General features: G+C 35.8%; 1 protein-coding gene across 4 annotated transcripts in view; it reads left to right on the top strand.

Moving 5' to 3' along the window:
* Positions 1 to 25,207, top strand: part of NET1 (neuroepithelial cell transforming 1) — a 44,481-nt gene extending 19,274 nt beyond the window's left edge. For 2 of the 4 annotated variants that reach the window (XM_036267006.1, XM_036267014.1), the window contains exons 3-12: positions 44 to 103; positions 18,868 to 18,975; positions 19,402 to 19,569; positions 19,939 to 20,001; positions 20,316 to 20,412; positions 20,549 to 20,625; positions 21,334 to 21,591; positions 22,031 to 22,201; positions 23,647 to 23,833; positions 24,180 to 25,207. In XM_036267006.1, coding sequence (XP_036122899.1) covers positions 44 to 103; positions 18,868 to 18,975; positions 19,402 to 19,569; positions 19,939 to 20,001; positions 20,316 to 20,412; positions 20,549 to 20,625; positions 21,334 to 21,591; positions 22,031 to 22,201; positions 23,647 to 23,833; positions 24,180 to 24,586 — 1,596 coding nt within the window. In that variant the 3' untranslated portion in view covers positions 24,587 to 25,207. Of the gene's footprint in view, positions 1 to 43; positions 104 to 13,509; positions 13,780 to 18,867; positions 18,976 to 19,401; positions 19,570 to 19,938; positions 20,002 to 20,315; positions 20,413 to 20,548; positions 20,626 to 21,333; positions 21,592 to 22,030; positions 22,202 to 23,646; positions 23,834 to 24,179 lie in introns of those variants that run through there. The other 2 variants (XM_036267024.1, XM_036267033.1) reach the window with 2 other exon arrangements.
* The last annotated feature ends 2,611 nt before the right edge of the window (positions 25,208 to 27,818 follow it).

The raw sequence follows: 27,818 nt of genomic DNA on the forward strand, positions 1-27,818 counted from the left end.
TGCATAACTTCTATATAAGAATGAAATCTTTTTTGTCTTATAGAAAAGAAAACGAAGAGCAAAAGATGATGATGTTGTAAGCCTTAGCAGCCTTGATCTGAAGGTAAGCCTTACTGCTCTGTCAAGAAAGACCTTTAAAGATATGCAGGTAGCATTTATTTCTGTTCTATAAGAACAATGAGTGCTTTTTCTTTGCATTTTTAAAGTGTAAAATTAAATTATATTGGCTCATAGATAGCCTCTTCTTTTCTGTTCTACTTTGTTAAAAATGAGGAGAAAGCCTCCCTCAGAACAATTAGGCTATAACTGGTGGTAACAAATTCAAATGTTAAGTTGACCAGGTCTGTGATATATGCAGAGAAAGGAGGTATGTGGTGAAAAGGAGAGTGCCATGCCCCTCCTGAAAGAGGAAGCTGTTGCTGTGCTCTAGTCCATTGCTGCATGTAAGACTGTCAAAATCTGGATTTTATGTGAAAGCACCTGAATTTTAAAAATCAGATCAAATTTTTCTAAAAAGTCGTGCAAGCCAAATAACTCATCTCCAAGGCAGATGTGATCCGTGAGTTTTCAGTGTGTGACCTGTGAAAAACTAAAACTCAGTGCACACTTAAAAATGATTATGTCCTTTAATGTGAAAAGTCCCCAAACCTGGTATCTTTGGAATTACTTATTCTATTTTTATCATTTGGCAAATTTTGTAGAACCATCTTGGTTTTAAGGAACTTCTTTTTTTTTTTTTATAAAGTCTTCCATTTTTTAATTTTTATTTTATTTTGAGAGAGAGAGAGAGAGAGGAAGGGAGAGAAAAAACATGGATGTGAGAGAGAGACATGGATTGGCCACCTCATGCACGCCCCCTACTGGTGATCAAGCTCACAACCTGGGCATGTGCCCTGACTGGGAATCTATCTAGGACCTCTCAGTCCATGGGAAAATGCTCAATCCACTCACAGTGTCCGGGCTTAAGGAACCTTTTTTAAAGATTGTTATGAAAAAGATATAAATTTTTAATGAGATGTTAAAAAATCGTTTGACATTGTGTTTAATGATGGCAGTTACTGCTGCTTTTTTTAGGACAAGGTATTTTCTAAAAATTAAATTTGTGTAGGTCTGCCCCATCAACATTTTAGCAAATCCAGCAAGCCTAGTGTGTGTGTGTACATATGAATTTATAGAAGAATTGTGTGTTTTAAGTGTTAGGTTTTCTGCAAAACAGTTTTAATGACTGGTTTTTTTTAATCCTCACCCGAGGATATTTTTACATTTATCTTCAGACAGAGTGGAAGGGAGGAAGAGAGAGAAACATTGATGTGAGAGAAACGCATCAATTGGTTGCCACCTGCACGACCCAAACCAGGGCCAGGGACAGATCACAAGCAAGGTACGTGCCCTTGGCCAGAATCAAACCTGGGACTCTTTGGTCCATGGGCTGGCGCCCTAACTGTTGAGCCAAACCGGCCAGGGCTTAATGACATTTTTTAAATCTTGTTTTCAAAGAAAGAAAGATTATGAAATGACAACCCTGAATATTTTTAGTTATGCCTCAAATCAAATCATGCACAGAAGTAAGACAGTTATTTGTAGTTTGCCACAATAAAATCATGGTCAATTCTACTTAGAGACAATCCTTGTTTTTACCCCAGTTTCAGCAATTATTAGTATACAATCAGTTCAGTATTGTTGCATCTATCCACTCAGCTACCCTACTGTGGATTATTTTGAAGCAAATCCTAGGCATTGTATTGTTTTATCTGTATTATCAGATTCAGTGCCCACACTTTCCTTGATTGTGTTATACATTTTTTGTTTTGTTTTTCATTTTGTCTGTTTGAATTCAGTTCATATAAGATCCATACATTGTGATATCTCTTAAGTAACTTTTAATCTATATGTTTCCTCTATAACTGTTTTCTTGTAATTTGTTGTTGTTGAAGAAGCCATATCTTTTTTCCTGTAGAACTTTCTATAGCCTGAATGTTCATGATTGCATCCCCATGGTATCATTTCCTATATTCCTCTATTCCCTATACTAGTGATAAATTGGTAGTTAGATCTAGAGGTTGTTTGTTTTGGTCTGTGTACTTCCTTCAAGGGGTATATAATGTCTTTGTGATGATCTCAAAATTAGTATTGCCTAGATCAGTTTGTTCATTGGAGGTTGCAAAATTGTGATATTGTACCTTTATCAGTCCTCTGTTTATTGTCTGGAATATTTCTGTAAAGAGAAAATTTCCCTCATCAACCATTTGGTTAATTTGAGGTACTTATTTATAATAAAGATAGGACAAGTACTTGATTCCTTTATCATTTTTCAAAAATGAGTTTTATTCATTAAAATTCTCTAAAAGTCACTAATGATTTTTTCTTTATAATATTAATATTATTATGAAATCATGGATATAAACACATTTGTTGTATTTTGACTCATTTTGGTTTTTATTTTATTTTATTTTATTTTATTTTATTTTATTTTATTTTATTTTATTTTATTTTTTATCCTCACCCGAGGACATTTTTTCCATTTTTTGTTCAGATAGAGTGGGAGGGAGAGAGAGGAAGCGAGAGAGAGAGAAATATCGATGTGAAAGGGACACATGGAGTGGCTGCCACCCGCATGAACCAACCAGGGCCGGGGACAAACTGCAACCGAGGTACGTGCCCTTAGTGGGAACCGAACCCAGGTCTCTCTGGACTGCAGGCCGACACTCTAACTGCTGAGCCAAACCGGCCAGGGCTCATTTTGGTTTTTACTATGCTCAAATTATTCCTTCTTTGGCCACTGGATGCTGCTTCAGGATGGTTCCTGTGTCTTTTTCCTTCCCAGCTTTATTAACATATAACATTGTGTAAATTTAAGGTGTACAAAGTGTTGATTTCCTGCATCCTTTTGACATGACCCTAGCCTCATATCTAGAAACTTAATAGCCTTCTTTTCTTCTGGAGTTGACAGGTTAGTCTAGGATCTAGGACAACAGTCTACAACTACAAATTAATGCAAATGATATGATTACTGAAAATTTTATGTTTTATTTTTTAGGGTTTTTTTGGGCGGAGGGGGTACTCCACACCTGCAGTCGATCATTTCTAAAAGTTCTAATTTCCTTGAGAAATGGTAGGGGCTAAAATCTGGGTATTATGAACTGCTTGCTACTGGATTGATCATTGTTTCTAGGCCTTTTTAATGGATGGTGCTAAGAAAATATATAATTTTTAAGATAAAATAAATTATGACTTTATATTAATGTTTCAAATTAAAGGCTAAAGGGTTTCATACTTAATCTTATCAATTTTACTGTCTGAATCTCTTACAGCTGCACCAAAAATTTGGGTTCTGGGGACACTGATATAATTAAACACTTTACTCATCCATGGTTCTAGGACAACAGTTATATTATTACAGATTACTACAAATGATACAGTTATTGAAAACATTTTATGTTTTATTTTTCAGGGTTTTTTTGTTTTTTGGTTTTTTTTTACACACAGACTTTAGTAAGGATGTACAAATTACTTGATTTTTAAATTATTGAACTATTTTTTTTTCTGTGTGTAATTATGCCCATAACTCACTTATGTTTTTTTATTTTTAATTTTTTATTTTTTCTTTATTGTTTTTTTTTTAGAGAGAAGAAGGGAGAGGGAAAGAGAGATAGAAACATCGATGAGATTGGCCGCCTCCTGCATGCCCCCCACTGGGGATCGAGCCCACAACCTGGGCATGTGCCCTAACCGGAAATCGAACTGGCAACCTCTTGGTGTATGGGTCGACGCTCAACCACTGAACCACACCAGCCGGGCTGATTTTCAATTTTTAAGAATTACTGCTTTTAAGTTTAATTTTTCTTATGCGGAATGTAACAAAATTATGTAGAATTTCAAAGTCAGTCCTATAAGATTCTCATTTCTGTCCCCGGCTCTTACTCCCTATTCCTTCTTCCATACAAAATCTTTCTTTTTTAAATTTTATGGTTTGTCCTCCACTTTTTAAAAATTTAAGCAATTGCATATATATCTGTAGATCTCACTGTCTTAGATAGACAGTAGTGTGCTTTCTTTCATTACCTGTTCTATTTTATTATGTCCTTTTTGTTTTACTTTGTGTTTGTACTTAGGTATATCTTTTGATATTTAGGAAGATTCATGTTTTTAGTCTGTTGGTTATCTTTATAGAACCAATAGATCTATTTATCTTTATATACCTTCAATTCCTTTTTGTTGGTAATTGTAGATTGGTTCATTCCTATCAGCATTATTTTAATTAACTAACACCGCTTCTCCTTCCCTGATTGAAGTAATATCTCTTTATTCTAAATTAATACATTTAAAGTAATAAGTGCTTATTTTACTTTTCATGTACACACTCACCATTTTCCATTTTTAAAAATAGTTTTGCCGTGTCTAATGGGTCAGAGCATGTAGCCATTACAAGCTACGTTGTGTACTCTGATAACCATCATTTAGTTTTAGTTCTACAAGTAAATATATATTTAGTGCTCAGCACCAGTCACTACCTTCCTAGTACTACCTTCCTAGCTGTTTCTAGTACAGGGGTCAGCAAACTGGTCCATGAGGCATATTTGACTTGCTCATTTATTTACATAGTATTTATAACTGCTTTTAAAAACACTACAATGGCAAGTCCTGATCAAATAGCTCAGTTGGTTAGAATGTTGTCCTGATAAACTAAGGTTGTGTTTTCGATCCCCGGTCAGGGCACATAAAAGTGAACCAAGGAATACATAAATAAATGTTGTTGTTTTTTAAAAAAAACACTACCATGGCAAAAGTTGAGTAGTTGTGACAGAGACTATATGACCTGCAAAGACTAAAATATTTACTATTTGGCCTTTTACAGAAACAGGTTGCTGACTGCTCTTCCAGAATTGAGTGAATTCAGAGGAAAAGTTTATGGGAACCATATTCCCTGATTGATTTGAATGTGCAGATCAGTTTGTGTGCAGTCTTTATATTTGCCAGGTTAGTTTGAATGGAGACAAGATCCGTGCCTCACATTCCTTTCCTTGAATTTATTAAATATTTCATTTCATTGTTTTCTGGCATAAAGTGTCACTCTTGAAAAGTTATAATAGGTTGTTTCAGGTCATTTTTTAGGAACATTTTTTTTTTCCTTGAATTATAGTTTTGGGTATTTTTTCTATCCTATTGTTTTTTCTTCCCTCCCTGCTCTTTATACTTAGGTTGGATTTTTTTAAACATTTAAACTCATCTTTCTTTTTGCCTCATTTTTCTCTTAGCACAGTCATTGTTTTTTTTTTTAATTCTAAAATAATTTTTATTTTTAATTCTTTCTTAGTTCTGTCACCTTATTTCAAATTTTCCTATCTCTATTCACCTAAATTTTGAGTTTTGTGTTCTTTCATAGCCTCTACATTTTCTTATTTTATGCTATAGAGACATTATTTTACTTAACATTTTCTGTTTTTTTTATAATAGTTTTAAATGGGATTCATGATTCTTTTCTGTTGCTCTTTTTTTTCTTGTTAATACTCACCTGAGGATATTTTTCACATTGATTTTTAGAGAGAGTGGAGGGGAGGGAGGAGAGAAACATCGATGTGAGAGAGACCATCTATTGGTTGTCTCCCTCTCATGCCCCGATGGGGGCCAGGGATCAAACCTGCAACCCAGGTATGTGCCCTTGACCAAGAATCGAACCCAAGACCCTTTGGTGTGCAGGCCAGTACAACCACTAAGCCACACCAGCTAGGGTCTGTTGCTCATTTTTTAAGTGCAGTGAGTTTTCCTGTACTTTTAGGCCAAGATAGTCTGTTTTCAGCTTCATAACTCTAGAGCTTCCTCTTCTATTGATTTTTTTTTAAATTCATCCTCACAGCCTGGGTGGTGTGGCTCAGTTGGTTGGGGCATCATCCCATACACTGGGTTCAATTTCTGGTCAGGGATTTAAAAAAAAATTCATCCTTGTGCTTCCTGAGATCTTTATTTACTGCTCCCTTTCTCTTTTATCTGGACTTTTTCTTGTCTTTGCTGCTGTTGCCCTGTTGTGCTTAATTTGGATCCTACTCCTAACAGTTTTTCTCAGAGCAGTATTAGTTTTGAGAATCTTTTAAAGAATGTTTTTCTTTATTGATTTTTAAAAAGGTAGAAAAGGAGAGGGAGTGATAAAACATCGATGAGAGGGAACATGGATTGGCCACCTCCTGCATGTCCCCCACTGGGGATTGGGCCCACAACCTGGGCATGTGCCCCAACTGGGAATCGAACCGATGACCTCTTGGTGCATGGGTTGATGCCCATTCACTGAGCCATACCAGCCAGGCAGTTTTAAGAATTTATATGGCCCAGATTGCTTCAGCACCTATAAAACCCCCTTGCATGGCAGTGCTCTTGCCCTCAGCCAAAGAATTTGATCCTTAAGAGTCCTTCCAATGTTAGTCCACTGTTCTCAGACTAGCATGCCATTGTCGGGGTTCTCCTATTCTCAGGGCCATCAGAGAAGACCTTCATCAGACTTACCTTTGCTTCTTTGTGCATAAAGACTCATACCATGTGGGTGTCATAGCTGTCTGTCACTATCTGACGAAAGGTTTTGGAGGGAACATTGTCTCTTCGTTTTGTTATAGATTAGGTTTTCTGTTTTGCTATGCTAATTTCTCTGTCTGCTTTTTTTTTTTTTCTTCTTCAAAAGAGTGAAGACCTGTCAAAGATTTAATGTGTTAATGAGTGAACCAATAGAATGGTAAAGCTGGTCAAAGGAATGGAGGAAACTGTTGTTACCAGGGCTGCTAAGCCCACCAGGCTTTGCTTTTCAAACAGCAAGTGAAAACCCTTCCAAGGTTTCTTGCCTTGGAAAGCGTAGCCTAGCTTTAGAACCCTAGGTATCTGCATTGTAGTTCTCCTCCTGGCCTTGCCAGAGACATCATACAGCATCCTTGTCTACCATAGATACCTCAACCTTAATCAGGATGCTGGGTCATATGGCCTGAGCAGAGAGCAGCAGATCAGCTTGCACCATAGCCTGTACCTGCTACAGAGACTTTTCTTGCTCTGGATCCCACTCAAAACTGTCAGTGTTTCAGATTACCCCATTGATGGGTCAGAGCAGAATTTCCAAATGCAGTATATGCTTCCTCCAATGGGTAAAGTTCTACTTAGTATCATGCCTCTTTCTTAGTACTAGGGGATGCAAAGTTCAATAACTTGTTCTTTACCTTGAAGGGGAGATCCTGGCCATTGGCTTTAGGCCATTGGACTTATTAAAACTTTTCTAATATTGCAGCTCCTGAATTTTCCTGGCATGCATTTGACTTCCTGTGATGTCCAGAATATTGCCATTTCCTGTTCACCAGGTCTTGTTAGTATGATGTCATCAGTATATTAGACTAACATGATGTTCTGTGGATATCAAGGTTTATGTGGACACTCTGGGATAGAGAACAGAAAGTTAATATCCTCAGGACATGAAATATAGACGTCTGTCCTTCCCATGTAAAAGCTAACTTCTTTTGGTCCTCCTTACTAATAGAAATTGAGAAGAACACACAGGGGCCAGATCAGTAGCCATATACCAATTGCAAGAGAATGTGTTGATCTCTATTCCAGTAAAGGTTCTACATCTTGCACAATAGCTGAGATTAAAGTTTGAGTTAAGTTTACAGTAGTCTACTGTTAGCCATCACAATCCCTCTCATTGTAGAAGGCACCCAGATTAATTGAATGGAGATGCAGTAGAGACTATTATTCCTGCCTGCTCTAGCTTTGATGGCTATCTCTGCATTTTCTCTTGGTGTGCAGTTGTGCTTCTATTTATTGTCTTGGCCCAGGTGTATAGGGTGAAATTTCAGGGGCTTCCACTTGGCCCTTCCAGAGATAATGGCTCTGAGAACATTATAAATGTTATCAGCTGCTTTTTCAAGGCTTTTAAAGGAACTAACAAAAGCCAGGATCTACAATCCTTACAATTACTATTGCCTCTGTGTTGTTCCTTTGTCACCATTGCTCCATAAGCCATTACTTCACCACTCCATCTATACCCAATCCACACCTGTATTTCTTACCACCATTCTACCAATAAGTGACCCAGTTCTGGAGTCCCATCCTGTGTGTGTAATCCCTAGGGCTAGTCTCAGTGTTTGTGTCTTAGCCAGGATTCCCTCCAGAAATGAGAGCCTGAGTTTATGCAAGTGTTTATAATTAAGTTGGTCACCACTGTAGACAACTGAGGCTTGATCTTGCTGGGACCTTCTGTAGAACCATATAAAATACACTGCAGAATTGTCTTCTCAAGGAACTGAAAGGCGAGCTTTTATCCACCAGCTCCTGTGCTTCATTAGTCAACAGTTGCCCTATTAGATGTTAATCCCTAACACTTCCAGGCTACACATGTTAAATGCACACTGGCATCTGAGAAGCCCAGGGTGGAAAGCAAGAGATACATGGTACAGCTGAGGGCAAGGTGCTCGTGGAGCTGATAGCTGCAGGAGTAGCAACAACTGAAGTAAAAAGTGGGCTGAGAAAAAGAGTCTGGGCACTGACCTTACCTGAGTTTCAGGGTTAAGTCCCACTCAACATCTTTTTACATGAACATAAGTGATCTTATGTTATACTGGATATTATTTGTTATCCTGTTTACTTGAGATAAAAAGTCACCACTAATAGCATAGTACCCCATTTTCTTTGCTGTTCATATTATCATTTCAAAAAGAACCATGGTTTTAATAATACCAAACTTCTTAGCCTGTCAACTATTTTTTTTATAGTCTTTCTACTAGTATATAACTGATCTTTTCCCAAACCAATTCTTAGTAAAGTTTGGAGACAATCACATTTTAATTCCAAATGATTTTTTAAAAACTCAAATCCACATATAATTTCACTACTAACTTTGTTGTTGTTTTAACTCATTACCAGATAGTTTGGAATGCTGGTTTCTCCAAAGTTCTATTTTGTTAATATTTCAATCATTGCTTTTTTAGTAAGATTTGAAATTCTGTTTTTAGCTAACCTATTTTTAATGAGCTACAAAGTAGTTATTTGTATCTTTTTTTTTTTTTTTATCCTCACCCGAGGACAGGACATTTTTCCATTTTTTGTTCAGGTAGAGTGGGAGGGAGAGAGAGGAACAGAGAGAGAGAAACATCAACGTGAAAGGAACACATCGAGTGGCTGCCACCCGCATGACCGAACTGGGCCGGGTACAAACTGCAACCGAGGTACGTGCCCTTAGCGGGAACCAAACCCGGGTCTCTCTGGACTGCAGGCCGACGCTCTAACCGCTGAGCCAAACTGGCCAGAGCAGTTATTTGTATCTTGAACTCTAGAATTTAAAAGTGGAATATGTTTTCTTATATTTAGAAAATATTTCTTTTGAACTGTGGAATCTTTTCTTTTTTCTTTTTTTTTTTTTTTATCCTCACCCGAGGACATTTTCCCTTTTTTTTTTTTTTTGTTCAGGTAGAGTGGGAGGGAGAGAGAGAGAGAGAAACATCGATGTGAAAGGAACACATCGAGTGGCTGCCACCCGCACGACCGACCAGGGCCGGGGACAAACTGCAACCGAGGTACGCGCCCTTAGCGGGAACCGAACCCGGGTCTCTCAGGACCGCAGGTCGACGCTCTAACCGCTGAGCCAAACCGGCCAGGGCTGTGGAATCTTTTTATACACTTGCATGATCTTTAAATATATGTTTAATTTAGTAACATAAAACATGAGAACTACACAGAGGCTGAAAATACAATTTTTACTGTCATCCGTATTTCTCTACAGATTAAAAGATTGTGTATTTATATAAGATCCTTACAAAGTTGAAACAAAAAGCAAGTTGGCAATTGCATTTCACATTATTACATGTAGAGGGCATCAAAGAGCTTAGATTTAGTTTTCTCTTCACCTATAATGGCTTTCCTAGCCTAATTTCTAATTACTACTTGTTATTGTTCCAGACAAAAGTGAATAGAAACAAATAATATCTAGACTAAAAAAAAAAAAAAGAAAGATTATTTTTCAGCTCTAATTTATTTCTAAATTCCAGAATTCTAATTTCACATTAAAGAGAGAAAAAAAGATAAGTATAGCCTTAACAGTTCTTTTTCTATGGAGAAGAAAAACAATGTTATCTTTCTCCTTGCCTTAATCATTGTTTAGGAAAGAAAGCATTGAAAGCCCCATAAAAGCAGAAGAACAGAGGCTATAACTAAACCTGGTCTTTGGAACCCAGTCACTTTACCAAAAACTTGATATCTTTTACAAAGCTGCATTATTTTTAGATAACTTAGTTTTAAGTTTACAAATTCTAGATTTTCTACACCCTTAGAAGACACTTAACCAATCTATACTTCAATTATGTCATTTGTAGAAAGTTATATAAATAATTGCTATTAATAATGTGATCATTAAATAAACCATCAATTGAAATAGAATCTTTTAATATCTTAAGCAACTAGAACTGTTTTATCTTTTTTACTTACCTGCCTTGATATAACAGGATAGAAGATAAGGAAGGAATCTCTCAACTTTTGGGGGATTTCCTTCTCTATAAAATGCTGATAGTTATTCAGCACACATTGGCCTGAGACTAGGAGACTGAGATTTTAAACCTAGTTCTGCTCCTGACTCAGCATGACATTGAGCACTGACTGAGCAGTGAGCATGCACCCAACATATACTAAAAGTGTTACATTAGTGACTTCTCTGGAAGCTAGCTATGTTCTAAATGGGGGTTGAGCAGACCAAATTCGAACCTATTCAGCCATTGATTAATCTTGCAACTTTGTTCAAGTTTCTTAAAGTTTCTGAGTCTGGGTTCATCACCAGTAAAAAGGAAGTAATAATACATATTTTATAAAGCTGGTTAAATAAGATAACATGCATAAAGCTACTAGCACTAGTAAGAATTCAAAAGCCCTCCGCCCCCTTTTTCATGGATGTCCTTCAACTTCCTCCTAAGAAAACTGAAGAGGATGAATTAACAATCTCAAATGACCTTTCCAGTCCGCTAATTTTCATGCAGTATTGGTAAAGTCAAGATTGTCTCAAGCTCATCACTCAGAGTACTAATTGAACAGCCCTTATTGTTGCTTTTTGCAATGCTATCTACAATTGTCTGTATTTAATCCATAAACCTGAACGTTCCAAATGAAACTATAATTTTAGGGTTAATGGGCCGGGATTTTTGTGCTGTGACTATCATCATTAGACCCTATTTGGCTCCTGTTGGCTTTTCTATTTTTATATAGAAAGACTTCTTCCTTTACCTTGTGGGTCCTCAACTAAAGGGGGAAAATGAGCGATATTCCTTCCCCTCATTATCCTGGCCTTATCTGAATAGAAAAACAGTTTAGAGAAAGACACTTTCTCTCACCTTGAAATCTTGCTTTGTTTCTTCCTTTCTGATTGTTCTTTTGCAAAATTATTTTTCTCTTAGCATTTCTCCAGAGTTAGGTCTTTGGACCACTGTTCTTTTTGTCCAGATTTTCTCTTTCAGGCATTTCATTCACTCCCAAAGCTTCAACTCTGATCTCTGTATATCTGACTCCCTAGCCTAAATCTATACTCTGGCCTCTTCCAAGACCTTGCCAAGCATTTCCAAGTACTAGCTTAGTATTTTCATTAGCATATTCTTCTATCATCTCAGACTCATCTAAAATGAAACTCAATTTTCTTTCAAAGCTTATTCCTCCATATTTCTTTATTTACGTTAACAGTTACCCCTCCTAACTTGAAAATTGTAAGCATTTTGACTTCTTGCATATTTTGATTCCTGATTCTAACTTTTGCATTGTGTTTCCAGTCATCTTTAAAACCATCTTAAATACCACCTTACAACATAACTTTTGTTTATCTCTCACATCTGCTCAGTAAAACTCTGTGTTCCTCATGTTCCTTTGAGAAAGCCTTGTACTTTTCCCTTGCTCAAACCTATGAAAAACAACATGGCCTTCCAGGCATGAAATAATATCTTGAAGCCTCTTCCCTAGTGTCTTTCCTCGTCTCAGCTCAGAAAACTACGAGAAGCGGTTTCTCCTTCTGAACTCCTGTAGCACTTACTAGCTATATGTTTATTTTGGAGTTTTCAAAAGCTGCTTTGTGCCTGGCCTGTGTGGCTCAGTGGTTGAGTGTCAACCCATGCACTTAAAGGTTACTGGTTCGATTTCCGGTCAGGGCACATGCCCAGGTTGTGGGCCTGATCCCCAGTGGGGAACATGCAGGAGGTGCCCAGTTGATGTTCTCTCTCATCGATGTTTCCATCTCTCTCTCCCTCTTCCTTCCTCTGTCTCTCTAATATATCAATAAAGAAAAAAATTAAATTAAATTAAAAAGCTGCCTTGTATTATCTCTTCATGTACCTACCTTTACACAATGGTGTGTTAGCACTTTAGGAACAGATATGAAACCTAATTTTTTTGTATCACCCTCAGTATCTAGAATAATGCCTTCTACACAATAGATCTGTCAGACTTCTCTGCTCTTAATAAATCCTAAGAATGGGAATGACTTTGCAGATTACCAGCATTATATCTTTCGTAGTAGTATATACAGTTAGGGTGAAAGTCCTACCTTTCAAAATAGAATACAGTACTTCCTGTTAAAGAAGAAAATCTGCTTCATAGCAGGCCTGCCAAACCAACATAAGTAGTGTTTTTCTGTAGAGAAAAGGATTTAGGCTAAAAATTGAGACTCACTAGTATGTGACCTCAGGCAGGGTCACTTTATCTCTGTGAACTTCATTTCTTCTGCTGTAAAATGCAAGATTTATTAAGTAAGTCTTTGTCCCTATTAGGACTATATTAAAGTTAATTCAGAATAGAGAAGCATCCTGTTATATACATTTTTAGAACAGAAATCACCTTTTGTGTATTTGTTATAAAATACCTGTTACACAGATATCAAAATTCTAAAGCAGAAAGAAAAAGTAACTGCCTTTTAATTTAAGAAATACTAAACTTTAAACTCTGAAGTAGCCCAGTTATACTTTACTTTTATTTTAGTACCAGAGTGACCTGAAGTGGGCCTACTACACTTACTCTGTTAGTCTTAGAAAAAAATGGTCTTTCTAAAGACATAATTTTTACAATTGTGAATATACTTGTACTTATGGAAAATAAAGGCAATGTCCCAGGATAATTAGACTTTTCTTTAGTGTATACACTTATTTAATTCTGAATTATGATTTTTTAAGTTGTCAAGTTGTCTATACTACATTTCTTTCTAGGTAATGAGTTTTATAGAAAAAGTATCCCTGTCTGTGAATAAGTACTAGAGTAAGTAACCTAGATAAGCAATTCATTTCCCTTAGGGGATGCTTTAAAATCAGTAAAAGCCTTACATTAACCCAGTTTTCTTTTCCCTTCTGGTGTTAATGTAGATATTCCAAACCTCTTGATAAAGAGCTTTCTCTTGCATAGTGAAAACTGAGAAGCCTAGGTGTGCCCAGCTGTCAGTTAGCTGGAGTCCCGGGTCTGCTAGGTGTCCGCCCACTGAAGCCTGGTCCGCAGTTGGCCCCGCCCACAGAGCCTTGAGGTCTGTGTGCTTTTTCACTGCTGCTCCTGAGGCAGTTAGCTCCACCGCAAGGAAGAGGCATGGGCAAATGGCTGCTAAGGGTGGCTGAGCACTCAAAAGAAAAGCCTGTGTGTCTGTGTAGTGCTTGGTTATAGTGCTGACTTGGATGTGGATTAATTCGAAGGATTTTAAGGGATACTTGGTGAAGCATGGTGGCGCATGATGAGATTGGAGGTCTCCTACCTATTAAAAGGACTATACGAGTCCTAGATGTGAATAATCAGTCCTTCAGAGAACCAGAGGTAAGACTTTCAGAGAAAAATAAGCCATAGGATATTTTCTAACTCCACGGAATTTTAGGATTTCTAATGATTTGTAAACTGTGTGATTTTAAACTTAACTTTTGATCTTAGTGTTAAAATGTATGACTATATGCAAGTTTGAAATATGTTCAGGAACTTTGGTATAAGTTTAGGAACTGTGGTATAGTTAGGTTTATACATAACATAGTATGAGTGTACACAAATTTTATACAGAAAGAAAAAGATTATGCTGCTCAATTTTGTGAAATTGGTCACATTTCTGATGCTTAAATACAGTTACTATTTTTTTAGCTTGCATTTATATTACCTAATCTTAGGAACTGCTTTATGGAGTAAATAAGACTCCCCTGCCAGTTAATGCTGGTAAACAAATTACAACTAAAATGCCATCTGACCTAGTGCTTGTTTTTATTTTTCTTTCTATATCTAATAAGTTAATTGTGTGTAACTTTTTTTCTTCAGAAAGCAAAATATGTTAAACTATTTAAACCAATGAATTATTAGTTAGCTACTGCCACCCTCCTTGCTTTAATTGTCTGAATATAATTGTGGTTTTTTAAAATCTTTATGAACATTTATCAAAATGAGTCATGATTTTATGCCATTTTATTTCATTTTGACAGTTGATATAGTATTATATGGGTATTCCATTCATACTATATACTATAGTATATATAGTATGATGTTCCTGTATTTAATTAACTGTATACACTTATCTTGATTGTGGTGACAGTTTTGTAACCATATACATATATCAAAACTTATTAATTATTTATTTTAAATATGTACAGTTTATTGAATATTCAGTAGAGCTGTGTATCATACATATATATACATACACCTTTTGGTAATTAAAATAGCTGCCATCTTTAGTAGGTATGCTTTCATTTGGTGTGGTTTAGCTTTGGTTTTTATTTTCCTGTTTGGTTTTTGCTTATATGTTTCAGTTTTCTCAGAAATCTAGCATTTTCATTGTAGAGCAAGTTATATATGGTCATCATTATAAACACTGAAACTAATCATCTTTTGGACCATAAAGAACAAGTCTTTTTTGTTTAGTATCAGGCACTAGCCATATTTCTGACATACCTTTATTCCAAAGATTAAAAACACCAGGAATATTTTCAGGTTTTTAGTGCTAGCAACACAGACTTAAATAAATAACTAAATTTGTCTATTTCAATTACTAAAGAAAGGGAAGAAATCCCGTGTGATTTTAATTCATTTTTATCATAAGTGACTTTTCTTTCATTCTTCTTATTTTAAAGTTCTTGCCAAACAGAGGAGAAAATTATTTATCCTGTAACCCAAATTAATGAACCTAGACACATACTGTTTTTATTTAAGTGTCTTGATTTAGTTGATTGTAGAAGAGATCCTCCAAAAATATCTCCTCTTACATGACATCATTAGTAGGAGAAACCTTTTTACTTAATAAAAAAAAAAAAATGAGTTCACAACAGTTTTCCATGTTGTTGCTTTTATGTACAAGGTACATCCTGGTAAAAGACTTTAAATTGCTCTTAACAGTTTTCTGTTTATAGATAGATATCCAGAAAATACTTTAAGGCATAAAATCTGACTATAAGTGGATTAGTAAAATAAGTAGATTGATTAAAAACTCAGTTTGGAGGCAGCTTCCGCATAGAAATGCATGTGATTGCCTAGCTAAATTAGATAGTCTGGTTAAAACTTAACCCAAATAAACAACATAAATTTATGTTAGAGGGTGTTGGATGTTTTTTCCCCCTGTCTAAGTGAACTTTTGCCCTGGTGAAAGGTTGCCTGTGATAGAAAGTTCCTGAGCATGTAAAACTTCTTGGTAATCTTTATTCGTTCCCATAGATTTTCCAATTGTCTTTTGAGGAGACTGTATAGTTTCAATATCTGTACCCATTCTTTAAGTTTCTTGTATTTACCATAACACTGTTAACACTGTTAAATAAAAATAAGCAACAGAACCATTATGTAAGCTTTAATTTGGGTGATGGTAAGATAGGTAGACTCTTGTCCCCTTCTTCCTTCATCACTTCCAAACACTGTACCTGAATCCTGTGTATACAGAGAGTCAGATGTAGGTTTGATACTAATTATCAAAAAACTGTCTTCAAAAGATGTTTTGCAACAGTGCAAATGTTTAGGTTCTTAATAACCAAACCAGGATAATTAAAATGGTTAGTCTGAACCTCTAAAGAAAACTACTTCTGGTTGTAGTTTACAGGAGCCAAATTCTAATCTGTATTTTAAAAAGACATTTTTTGGTCCCAATCCTGTGGGTGACTCATGAATACCTAATCAATTCATATCATTTTTCCACTAAAGTTTTCTGTATTATATTTTTTTCAAATAGTGTTTGTATCCTGAAATTAGTAGTAAACCATAATTCAGTATTACATCTTCACATTTCAATCACACTTTTCAAGGTATTCATTAAAAATTTTCATACTTTTGAAATATATGTGCTAAATGTTTGTGTTGTGTCTGCCAGATACTCTTAACATATATCATTTTAGTAAGGCAGAAAGTTACTATTGGATCCCCAAAAGTATGTATGAACAGTACAAAGGTGCCCTCCCACTACCCCTACTGCCGCCACCCACATTTCCTGATTTAGTACCATACTTTGTTAACAAGACATATTAAGTCTCAGACTCTACTAATTGAGCTAGCTAGGCACTCTTACCAAGACGTTTTAGGTTAGATAAACTCTAAAAACGAACATATATTCTTTGTGAAAAAGTGAGATTATAGGTGTGTTTCTATATTTAACCACCAGATACTGCTTAGCATAATATCCTGCCACCCTAAAGAGACTGCATAAACAAAATCCACAATAGTTTCAGAAAGCGTTAGATATATTTACATATAATTATCTAAATCTAAATTCTGTCGTTTAAATTTTAAATATCACATAACTTTTGAGTTACCAGGAAAATAGTAGTTGTATAGTAACTGATCCTATAAAGAATTTTTATCATTAATTTGATTTTATGTAGTAAAATAGATAGTCTTTTTCTCCCAGCTAAAACTACCTTTTCCTTTCAAATTCACTGGGAATATTACCTTTCCATTGACCTTTAATTTGAAATTAAATATTTTGTGATTTACTAAGAAGTGAAATCTGTTGTGTTTTAAACAAGAAAGAGGAATTAACCTCTTTTTCCAAAAAGTGGAACCGAACTGACAGCTGCTTTGTTTCTTATTAACGTTGGCATATCTTATTTTGTGAGGTAATTATATCTCCATTCAAACAGAAGACTCTTTGTACTGCCTTTACTAAATAGAAAGGAATGCCTTGTGCTAGACCTTCTGCCCATGCATGTGTCACTTCAGTCCTGCACAGATGTGTATTGTAAAGGCATTCACACGTCTTCGGCCACACAGTGTGTCATTTTGCTACATATCTTGAAGCTTTCTTTTTCAGTTAATTTAACATTTGCACGTTGGTGACTTGATAGTCAGTTTTACTTTGAAGTTAATTGTTTTGGCGGGGGAGTGTTGGACTGTAGCTCCACCTCTTAAGGCCTTCAAAGGCCTGAATTGATTATCTACAAGGTCTCCTTACTTTAGTAGGTGTTCCTTCCTGAGACATATACACAACACACACCTACACCTACACACCTTTAGGAGCTTTAATAAGTCTAATTACTTCTTTGACTATTCAAATCACTTAAGTTTCTTTCCAGAGACTTTTAACTCTTTCTGCCACTTTATTCTTAAATTACTTTAAGGGGATTATTTTTACTCAATTTCCACATCCCTTACCTTTTTTCATATGACTTAAATCATATCAAAAAATTTTTAGAAAAAAAGTTTCATCCGTCATTTTTAAATGGTAGTTTTTAAGTGGCAAATTTAATATAAACTTTTAATTATATATTCTTCTGAACCCTCATCAGAATGATTTTGTCAAATATGCCACAATTGTCAAATACGCATCAAATACAAACAAACAATTATATTCCATAGACATAAGGGATGGACCTGTTCTGTTTTCTGGCCCTCTTTATTTCAATAGCTATATGAGTCATGTAATAGTATGCCTTCATTTTCTTAGCAGTAAAATTAGAATAATGAATTTTGGAAATTTTTGAAATCCTTGCATAAGTGATGTGTTTGCTATACTGTTACTATTTTTAAAATAATACATGTAGAAAAATAACTATTTCTCCTGAATGTGCATATATTTTTCCTTTAAGTTAATAAATTGTGAGAGAAGGTCTAATTATTTATAAATCCCAGTATTTACATAATAAATGGAACTATTTCTAAGAAAAAATAGTAGAAGTAGCTAATAGTAGTAGTGCTTAGTATGTTCCAAGCACTGTTCTGAGCCCTTTAAACATTCCTTATTTAATCTTCAGAGTTCTAATACTAACTTCATTTTATAAATAAGAAAACTGAGGCCCAGGATGTTGCCTAGCAAATACTAGAACCAGGATTTAGGCCTAGTCATTCTGATACCAGAGCCTGAATGTTCTCTTAACCATTGTCCCCTGCCTCTGCTCGAATACCTTTTATGACCCATTCCACTGTCAGGCTCATTTAAAAGCTATTCTCTAAATGAAGTATTTAAGAATGAAATGATATAAAGTCTTGGATTTGCTTTACAACATCCAGTAGGGGCCCAGCTGGTGTGGCTCAGTGGATTGAGTAGCTGGTGTGGCTCAGTGGATTGAATATCCTCCCATGGACTGAGAGGTCCCGATTCGATTCCCAGTCAGGGCACATGCCCAGGTTTCGGGCTTGATTCCCAGTAGGGGGCGTGAAGGAGGCAGCCTATTGATGTTTCTCTGTCATTGATGTTTCTCTCTCTCTCTAAAAATCAATAAAAACATATTAAAAAGAAAGAAGTTAACCTCTATATTAAACTACAAAGGTCTGTAGGATTTTAGAATCTAATTTGTTTGTTTTAATTTTAGTTTTTCTTCTGTTTAATGATATTTATAATGTTCTCAGTGGTAATTCAGATATTGACTGCCTTTCTTATACCATTTATTTTTAAATAAATTACTGCTATTCATTAGTGTTAGTATTTTAACATAGTCTATATATTTGTTTTTACAGGAGCCAAGCAATAAAAGAGTTCGACCTCTAGCTCGGGTCACATCCTTGGCAAATTTAATCTCTCCTGTAAGAAATGGAGCAGTCAGACGTTTTGGTCAAACAATACAGGTCAGTGGGGGAGGGTATGGGGAGGAAGTAATGTAGTGAAGGGGACATTTTAAAGAAGCCTCAGATTTGTATTTTTCTTTGAGTTGTACAAACAGGTTTATACTATTATACTTAAAAATAAAAATTTTTTTGGAATATGGTGATAAGAAATGTTACCAGAACATATTTCTATAACCTAATTATATTAGTTTGTATCTTACATCAAAGCATAGTCTTAGATAGTTTTTATTCCCCAAAAAAATAATTTTGGCTGATAAATACTTTAAAATGATAGATTGAAACTTGGATAAATGATTGTTTTATTCATTGAGAAATTCTCAGAACTTTGGGTTTAATTTGTATATATATTTTTTTAAGTAAAAGGAATAATTGCTATATTTTCCATATCTTTTCTCTTTTATTCACCTGTTTTCATTTTCTTTTAAGTCATTTACCCTTCGTGGTGACAACAGATCTCCAGCTTCTGCCCAGAAGTCGTCGAGCAGATCAACAGTCCCAACACCTGCCAAAAGGAGAAGTAGCGTACTGTGGTCAGAGATGCTAGATGTCAGTATGAAGGAGTCTTTAACTACCAAAGAAATCAAACGTCAGGAGGTATGCTGGCATTCAACAGACCATATTTATTGACTTATATTTTGAAAGTTAGTCCCTGTTTTTTAAACATGTTTTGCAAGAAGAATAGCAAATTAATGCCTGTGGCAAAATCAACTTGCATTCTTATATTTGAGCAGCAATTCATAACACATGCTGAGCAGCACTTTGTGATGGGTGGTGGTCCTTAAGGAGAGGGTAAAATAATGAAACATTGGCAACCTCTTATTTGAGATTCCATTCTGAATTACAGATTTCAGACTGAGTCACTTTAAAAAGCACTGTTCAAAACATCAGTAAATATCAATTATATATAATTTTCCTTTCTCAGAGGAAGGAATGACCTATGGTGTTTGCTGGACTTTTTTTTAGGCAATATATGAAATGTCTCGAGGTGAACAGGATTTAATTGAGGATCTCAAGCTTGCAAGAAAGGTCAGTAAATAACTTTTTATTATATGCCCTAGTTTTTAAAAATTATATTTCACAAATTCTAAAGGATAGTTTTATTACCTTTAGAAGAAGAAAAGTAGCAACTATCTACTTTTTAGATGAGATTTATTAGACACATCTCTTCAAATATGAATATCAGTAAGAGAGTCTACTTGGGGATTAATATATACTTTCTTTTATGTGTAACAAATAGAATGCACACTAGCTTTTATATAGTTAGTTATTCAAGCACAGATCTCTCATTGTGTTTTATTTGCTTTATCTCTGTGTGTGACACATTTCTTCCTCTCTGATAGGCCTACCATGACCCCATGTTAAAGTTGTCTATTATGTCAGAAGAGGAACTAACACAAATATTTGGCGATTTGGATGCTTATATACCTCTGCATGAAGGTAAAATATACTACTTAATTTTCATTAATATCTGATTAGTAGTAACACAAATAATTTTAACTCTAAACTACTAATTTAGTGCTGAATTGTTTTAAAATAAACCTATTATTGGTATTTCTGCTTTTTTACACTTCAGATTTGTTGGCAAGATTAGGAGAAGCAACCAAGCCTGATGGAACAGTGGAGCAGATTGGTCACATACTTGTTAACTGGGTATGTAGTAAGTTTTTTGCTTCAGATAGTTTTTTACAGATATGCCATAGTTGTAATTTTTTATGAATATCAGATTGATTCGATCCAGTAATTGGATTCTAAAAATAGATAAACAAGGCATTAAAACTGGACAAAATTATGTAGCTGTAAGAAGTTATGGTCTTTGTTTAAAAAATATTTCATGAGTGATACAGTTTTTAAAAAGAAAATATATCCCTCCTTGGACAGAATCCCCACAGTATATGCCATTAATTATCTGTTTCATTGTTTTGCTTAACATTTGCATGCCTGCCAGATGCTAGGCACTACTCTAGGAGGGATTACAGGAGATTCAGTGATGAAAGACAGTTTCTACATTTATAATCTAGTGAAAGAATAGTTAAGTATATAAACAGTCTTGAGGTTAGTGACGAATGAGCCAGAGGAACACTCAGGTATCCTGGGAATACAGAAGACTAGGATCTAACTGGGGTTGGGGAAAGTCATGAGTTTTTGTTGGATTTAGCCAAATTAGGAAAATTCGAATAGGGAATTCTGATGTCAGCCCAAAATACTATCCAACCCCCATTATTACCTGCAGGAAAATTTTCACAACATGTTAAAACGTTTAAGAATAGCTGTAGTTTTTGTTTCGTGTTCGCAAGCTTGCTAATGGACCAAATCGTAACAGAAACTTATCATACTTTGTTTTCTCTTATTACTCTCTAGTTGCCAGGTTTGAATGCCTACAAAGGCTATTGTAGTAACCAGCTGGCAGCCAAAGCTCTTCTTGATCAAAAGAAACAAGATCCAAGAGTCCAAGACTTTCTCCAACGATGTCTTGAGTCTCCCTTCAGTCGAAAACTAGATCTTTGGAGCTTCCTAGATATTCCTCGAAGTCGCCTTGTCAAATACCCCTTACTGTTAAAAGAAATTCTTAGACACACTCCAAAAGACCACCCTGATGTTCAGCTTCTGGAAGAAGCTGTAAGTAGTCAAGTACAAGACTCTTAACATTTTGCAGATTTATATATTAGCTTGCCTTAGAAAAATTTACAATGATACTCTCAAATTTTATACATATGGAATCAGTATTGTGAAGTGTTCTGTTCTTTTAAGTATCCAATATGGTAGTGCATTGTGCACTCAACATAAAAAAATGTGATACATTTTATATTTTAATCACAGGATTGGATTCTAGTCTGATCTCTTTCACCAGCTAGCTATGTGACTTTGGGCAAACCACCCAATTTGGCTGAGGCTGTTTCTTCATCTGTAGAATGAAGGGACTGACTGAATTTACTGATTTCTAGAGTCTCTTCAAGCTTTAAAATTCTGTCATTTTAATAAGATGTTTTGGCCCTATAAGGGAACAGGATAAGTAAATGGGCTGAAAATTCTTCATCTTTATTTTGATAATTTTTAGGTATTGATAATACAAAGCGTTCTCTCTGACATCAACTTGAAGAAAGGTGAATCAGAATGCCAATATTACATTGACAAACTGGAGTATCTGGATGAAAAGCAGAAGGATCCTAGAATTGAGGCAAGCAAAGTATTGCTTTGCCACGGGGAACTGAAGAACAAAAATGGACACGTGAGTATATTTGAATTCTAATTTGAAGTGAGATATTACTTTTCTTTTCTCCACCTTATTTAAATTTTCCACATAAGTTATGAAGCAGATTTATAAAATAAATTTATCACATAATGAAAGAAGGTTACTGGTTTTTATTTTATGTTTTAGCTTTGATAAAGCAAACATGATTTTTGTTATTACAGAATGACTTAAATGCCTCGGTGGAGAATCAGTAATACTTTATTTTTTTAGTTTTGAAGCATAAGTCATCAACTTGTTTAGCTAGGGGATTTCTTTCTAAATGTTTCGTAATGTTTGATAAAAAAGAATATTCAAAAAAATTTTGTGGAGTTTACTTTACAGGGATGGATATCATTCTTAGTACTACTAAACAGATTTCTGCAGCAAATTGAATGAAAGCAAACATATTTTTTTAAATAATTGCAAAGGAGCCCAGCCAGTGTGGCTCAGTGGTTGAGCGTCAACCCATGCACCAAGAGGTCGCCGATTCAATTTCTGGTCAGGGCACATGCCCAGGTTGTGGGCCAAATCTCCAGTGGGGGGCATGCAGGAGGAGGCCAATCGATATTCTTTCTCATCGATGTTTCTATCTTTCTCTCCCTCTCCCATTCTCTCTCTCTAAATATCAATAAAGAAAAAAAAATTTTTAAAGTACCAGCAGAACTAAGTATAAGCATGGATAGTGTTTTTGTTTCATAAAGTGCTTTTCAGAAGCTCAACTTGTAAGTTGAGGTTCTTTCTGGAAAAAGTCAGAATTTCACATCTCTGATTTCTGTCATGTGGCCTGTTTTAAAATATTTAAATTTGTCTGACCGGTATGGCTCAGTGGTTGAGCATCGACCCATGCACCAAGAGGTCGCCAGTTCAATTCCCGGTCAGGGCACATGGCCAGGTTGTGGGCCTGATCCCCAGTTGGGGGGGCATGCAGGAGGCGGCCAGTCGATGTTCTCTCTCATCGATGTTTCTATCTCTCTCTCCCTATCCCTTCTCTCTCTGTAAAATCAATAAAGGAAAAAGAAAAAAAAAAGTTTTAAATATTTAAATTTGTGTGTGACAAACAGAACCATTAACATTTTTACCAGCTTACATTTTTTAATCCTTACTTTGATTTTTAAAAAACTGTAGTATACAGTACTGGTGTTTCCAATTATATTACTGCTGATAATCAAGTTTTTGTGGGGAGTAGCATTTACAGAGTTGCTGCTTAATCTAATGTTACACACTGACTTAAAAAAAGAGTTTTATGTACTCCAAGGTTAGAAAAGCTCTCCGTATAGAACATGCGTAGCCTTGAAAACGCCATCTTTGTGGGGTTGTTACGGTATCTTAATAAATTAATGTGATGAAATTAATGTCAAATAAAGTTATTTAAACAATGGATTTCAGTTACCTACAGTCACAAAATACCATACTTAGGAAGCATTTGTTTCCTATTTCTCCAGAAACTTTATATTTTCCTGTTTCAAGACATCTTGGTTTTGACCCGGCCTGTTACACGAAATGAGCGTCACTCTTACCAGGTTTACCGGCAGCCTATCCCCGTGCAAGAGCTGGTCTTGGAAGACCTGCAGGATGGAGATGTGAAAATGGGAGGGTCCTTTCGCGGGGCTTTCAGCAACTCAGATAAAGGTAAAAATACTAGTTTTAAAATAGCTTAAACAAACTCAGAACCTCAGAAACTTAGTTTTAATCTTTAAGAATTCTGTTCCTACACAAAAAAATTTAAAATGAAATGGGTTCTATTGTCCTATGCGTACAATTACACTTACCAAGATGTAGAGCACTTTGCTGCTCTGACACCAGCAGGTGTATCTGATAAGTCATGTGTAGGCTTCGTTTTAATATCTGCTTAATTGATTTACATGTTATATAAATAACCAGCACCCTTATTAATATAGTATGACCACTTTATCTAGAATCAATTTTTTATTTAAGTCTGCTTTTTTTGTTTGTTTTCTCATTTTCATTTCTCTAGCTAAAAATATTTTTAGAGTTCGCTTCCAAGATCCCTCTCCGGGCCAGTCACACACTCTACAAGCAAACGATGTGTTCCACAAACAGCAGTGGTGCAATTGTATTCGCACCGCTATTGCTCCTTTCCAGCAGGTCCCTAGTTCAGCCGAGCTGCAGGGTTTGCCAGAGCTCCATGAGGAGTACGAAGAGAACAACCCCTCTGCCGGGAATGTCGGGGCCCAGAGAAGGGCATCTACGGTGTCAAGTGTGACTCAGGTCGAAGTTGATGGAGACACTTCAGAATGTGGTTCCCCAGTGCACACAGCAGACAACGTTAAGAGTGTCAAAGCGTACCGAACACAGTCTGGCTTCCGAAAAGCAAGGGACAAAGCCCAGTTCAGTAGCAAACGGAAAGAGACTTTGGTATAAAGTATGTTAACTGGTGAAGAAACTGTTTATTTATAAATGTGTACAGTTTGTTTTTTTTCTTGTAATGTGAGCATGGGAGCATTGCAGGGTTACTTAATACCAGTCTTAACATTTTCTATGTTTTTGGTTGGTTTTGGTTGTTGTTCCCTTTTTTTTTAAGGCAGCTAAAGATATATATATATATACAGATTATTGTTCAACTGCAATCCTTTTTTTTTTTTTATTTCAGATATTTTCTCGGATTATTTAGAATGTTCAAGCCTGGTATTTTTAATCAAATGAAATGTTTATGAAATGGGTTTTCTCTTTATTCTGCATTCATCATGACTTTTTAATATCAACCAATTTTGATATTTACAGTATTTGCCAAAACTTAAAATTTTGCAAATACTGGGATTTTACCAGTGTTTTTTTGATAAACTTTGTGTGCAGAATTTGACATTTTAACCTTGGCACCTAAAATTTACATGGAATACATGTAATATTTCAGAATTTACATTGAAACCTAAGTTCCTTGGAAAACAAACCATAAAACTTAATAGGTTTTCCATTTTATCAACTGGAATGCTTTATGTTAGTTTGTTTTTTACTGCACATTCCTCGTTTTTCATTCATTTAACCTGCCAATTATTTAATTTCTTATTGTATTTTTAGTATTTGCTTTTTTTTTTTTTTACTTTGATGCCTTTTCAAATTGGCATGTCTTTAAAGTATTTTTCTTCCTTGATTAAAAAATGTGTTTATGTGTGTGTGTATATATATAAATATATGTATTTTAAATCATATTAACTATACCAAGTGAAACCAAGCCATACTGTTTTTGAGCCAATTATGAAAATTGCAGTTTTTAAAGTATAGCATTTTGGGGTGATGAGCACACATGAACTGACTCAGTATATTCTGGACTACTGAAAGAAAACCACTTTAAGGATTTTGTTGAAAGTTTTAGAGTTGTCTGAGAAGCAAGAGGAAGGCAGTTGACTGGTAATAAGTTAAAAAAAAAAAAAAAGAGGGAAAAAGAGAGTAGTTTTGTCTTAAAGGAAAACTGGTTGTGCCAGAATGAAAGGAGGTAGTAAAAGCTAAACTTGAGGGTGTGTAGTAAGTTGTAGAAGGTTTGGGGGAAGTGGACTTTTTTTGCCTTGGTTTACAGTGTCTGCAAATAATGGGTTTAAAGAGACAATGAAAGATGTTGAAATTTTGACCATATAAGAGCAATTTTGGTGGATTTATTCATAAGAGGGGGGAAAAAGACTGAATAATCTTTTACTGTAAAATGTTCCTGTTTAAATGAGCTCCTGGTCTTTAAGGGGGGTACTAAAAGCCCTTTGTCACAGCAGATTTATGATGGTGACCAATTCAAGTAAATGTTGACTGTTATGTGAACTATATTTGGCCGTTGGAAGTAAAGATTGAAAAAGGCTGTAAATAGATCAATCCAAATGATTTCTCTGTATAAATGAATTATACAATTAAAAAAAGCACACACATAATCACCCTTAAAGGTTTCTTGGCTGATGGATATTTGGGGGACATTTGCCAGAATATTTTGGTATGACAAAGGAGGTAATGGCAGATTTCACAAAAGGTTTTAAAAAGTATACATACTTAAACTTTTGCATTGCTGAATAAGACAGAGATTCAGTTAGGTCACTATGTGCATCTTATGAAGCCATTTGGGATGCTGTGTAATCAGAAACAGCAATTGGATTGAAGACAGCTGAATGTCTAGCCACTGTGAATATGATAGTAAGGCTAATAGCAAAGCAAAGCATCCTGATAAACTTGATTAATTTCAAATTTTAATTTAGTTATCTCAGATTTCTAACTATGACTTCAGAGACATATTAAAACAATTGCAATGTAGAGACTTAATTGGATCCTAAATCAAGCAAACTCTTTTAATAAGACAATAGGAAAAATCAGTATTGACTGGGTATTTGAAGTTCAGTAGCTATGTTTTTCTCTTTAACAGTAGTCCTCTGATTACATTACCTTGAGAAACAAATTCTGAAAAAAATGTTTTTCCTTACCTGAGGACATTTTTCTATTTATCTTCAGATAGAGTGGGAGGGAGGGGGAGAGAGAGAAAAACATTGATGTGAGAGAGACACATCGACTGGTTGCCTCCTGCAACCAGAGCTGGGGACGAACTGAAACCGAGGTAGGTACATGCCCTTGACCAGAATCGAACCCAAGACTCATTGGTCTGTGGGCCAATGCTCTGACCACTGAGCAAACCAGCCAGGGCAAATTCTACAATATTTATTAATAAAATTGTATGATGTCCAGGATTTCCTTCAAAGTTACAGGGCAGGAAAATGGTTAGAGCTAAAAATGAAACAAGATTGTCTGTAAGCTGAGAATTGCTGAAGCTGGATGAGATGTACTGAGAATTTGCATATCTTTTTGTATGTTTGAAATGTTTCACTAAAAAAGGAAAAGAACTTAAAGAATGGCAGGTATCTAGTAAGTTTCCAACTCCTCAACCTGTTAACCAACTCCCCGCACCCCACCCCACCCCACCCCCCCTAGGCTTCACTTTTCAAAGTAAAGTCAGAATTTTTTTTTTTTCTTTTGTCTCCAGATAGAGCCGGAGGGAGAGAGGGAGGAAGAGAGAGAGAAATATCGATGTGAGAGAGACACATCAAGTGGCTGCCACCCACATGACCCCAACCAGGGCCAGGGAGAAACTGCAACCGAGGTACGTGCCCTTAGTTGGGACCGAACCCAGGTCTCTCTGGTCGTGGGCTAACACTAACCGCTGAGCCAAACCGGCCAGGGCTAAAGTCAGAATTTTGATCAAACAGTTGCCTTTGCTATCTACCATGTCAGAGAAACTCAAACCTTTTGCCTAAATTTGACACTCAGAAACCTGAGATCTTTGTTACAACTGGACAATAGTGTTAGACTAATCCCAACTCTGGTTTAATTCACATGGCCTTTCCCTCCTCTACTTTTCCTTGTATCTCCCTCTATCTACCACTACTTGTTTTCTTTGCCCACCCCTCTTTCTCTGATACACAAACATGGAACCACAACTATAAGATGAGGCCATGAGAAAGGTATGTTTCCAATTCACCCAATGAAGCAGCTCCACACAGCCGAACCGAGAATTTCCAGCAAGGGCCAGTTTGTTAACTACATTCCTGCCTCTTAAGAAAGGAATTGGGCCCTGGCCAGTTTTGTTCAGTGGTTAGAGCGTCGGCCCACGGACCAGAGAGACCTGGGTTCG

This window comes from Molossus molossus, unplaced genomic scaffold (assembly GCF_014108415.1).
Source record: "Molossus molossus isolate mMolMol1 unplaced genomic scaffold, mMolMol1.p scaffold_m16_p_1, whole genome shotgun sequence".
Classification (NCBI taxonomy): Eukaryota; Metazoa; Chordata; class Mammalia; order Chiroptera; family Molossidae; genus Molossus; species Molossus molossus.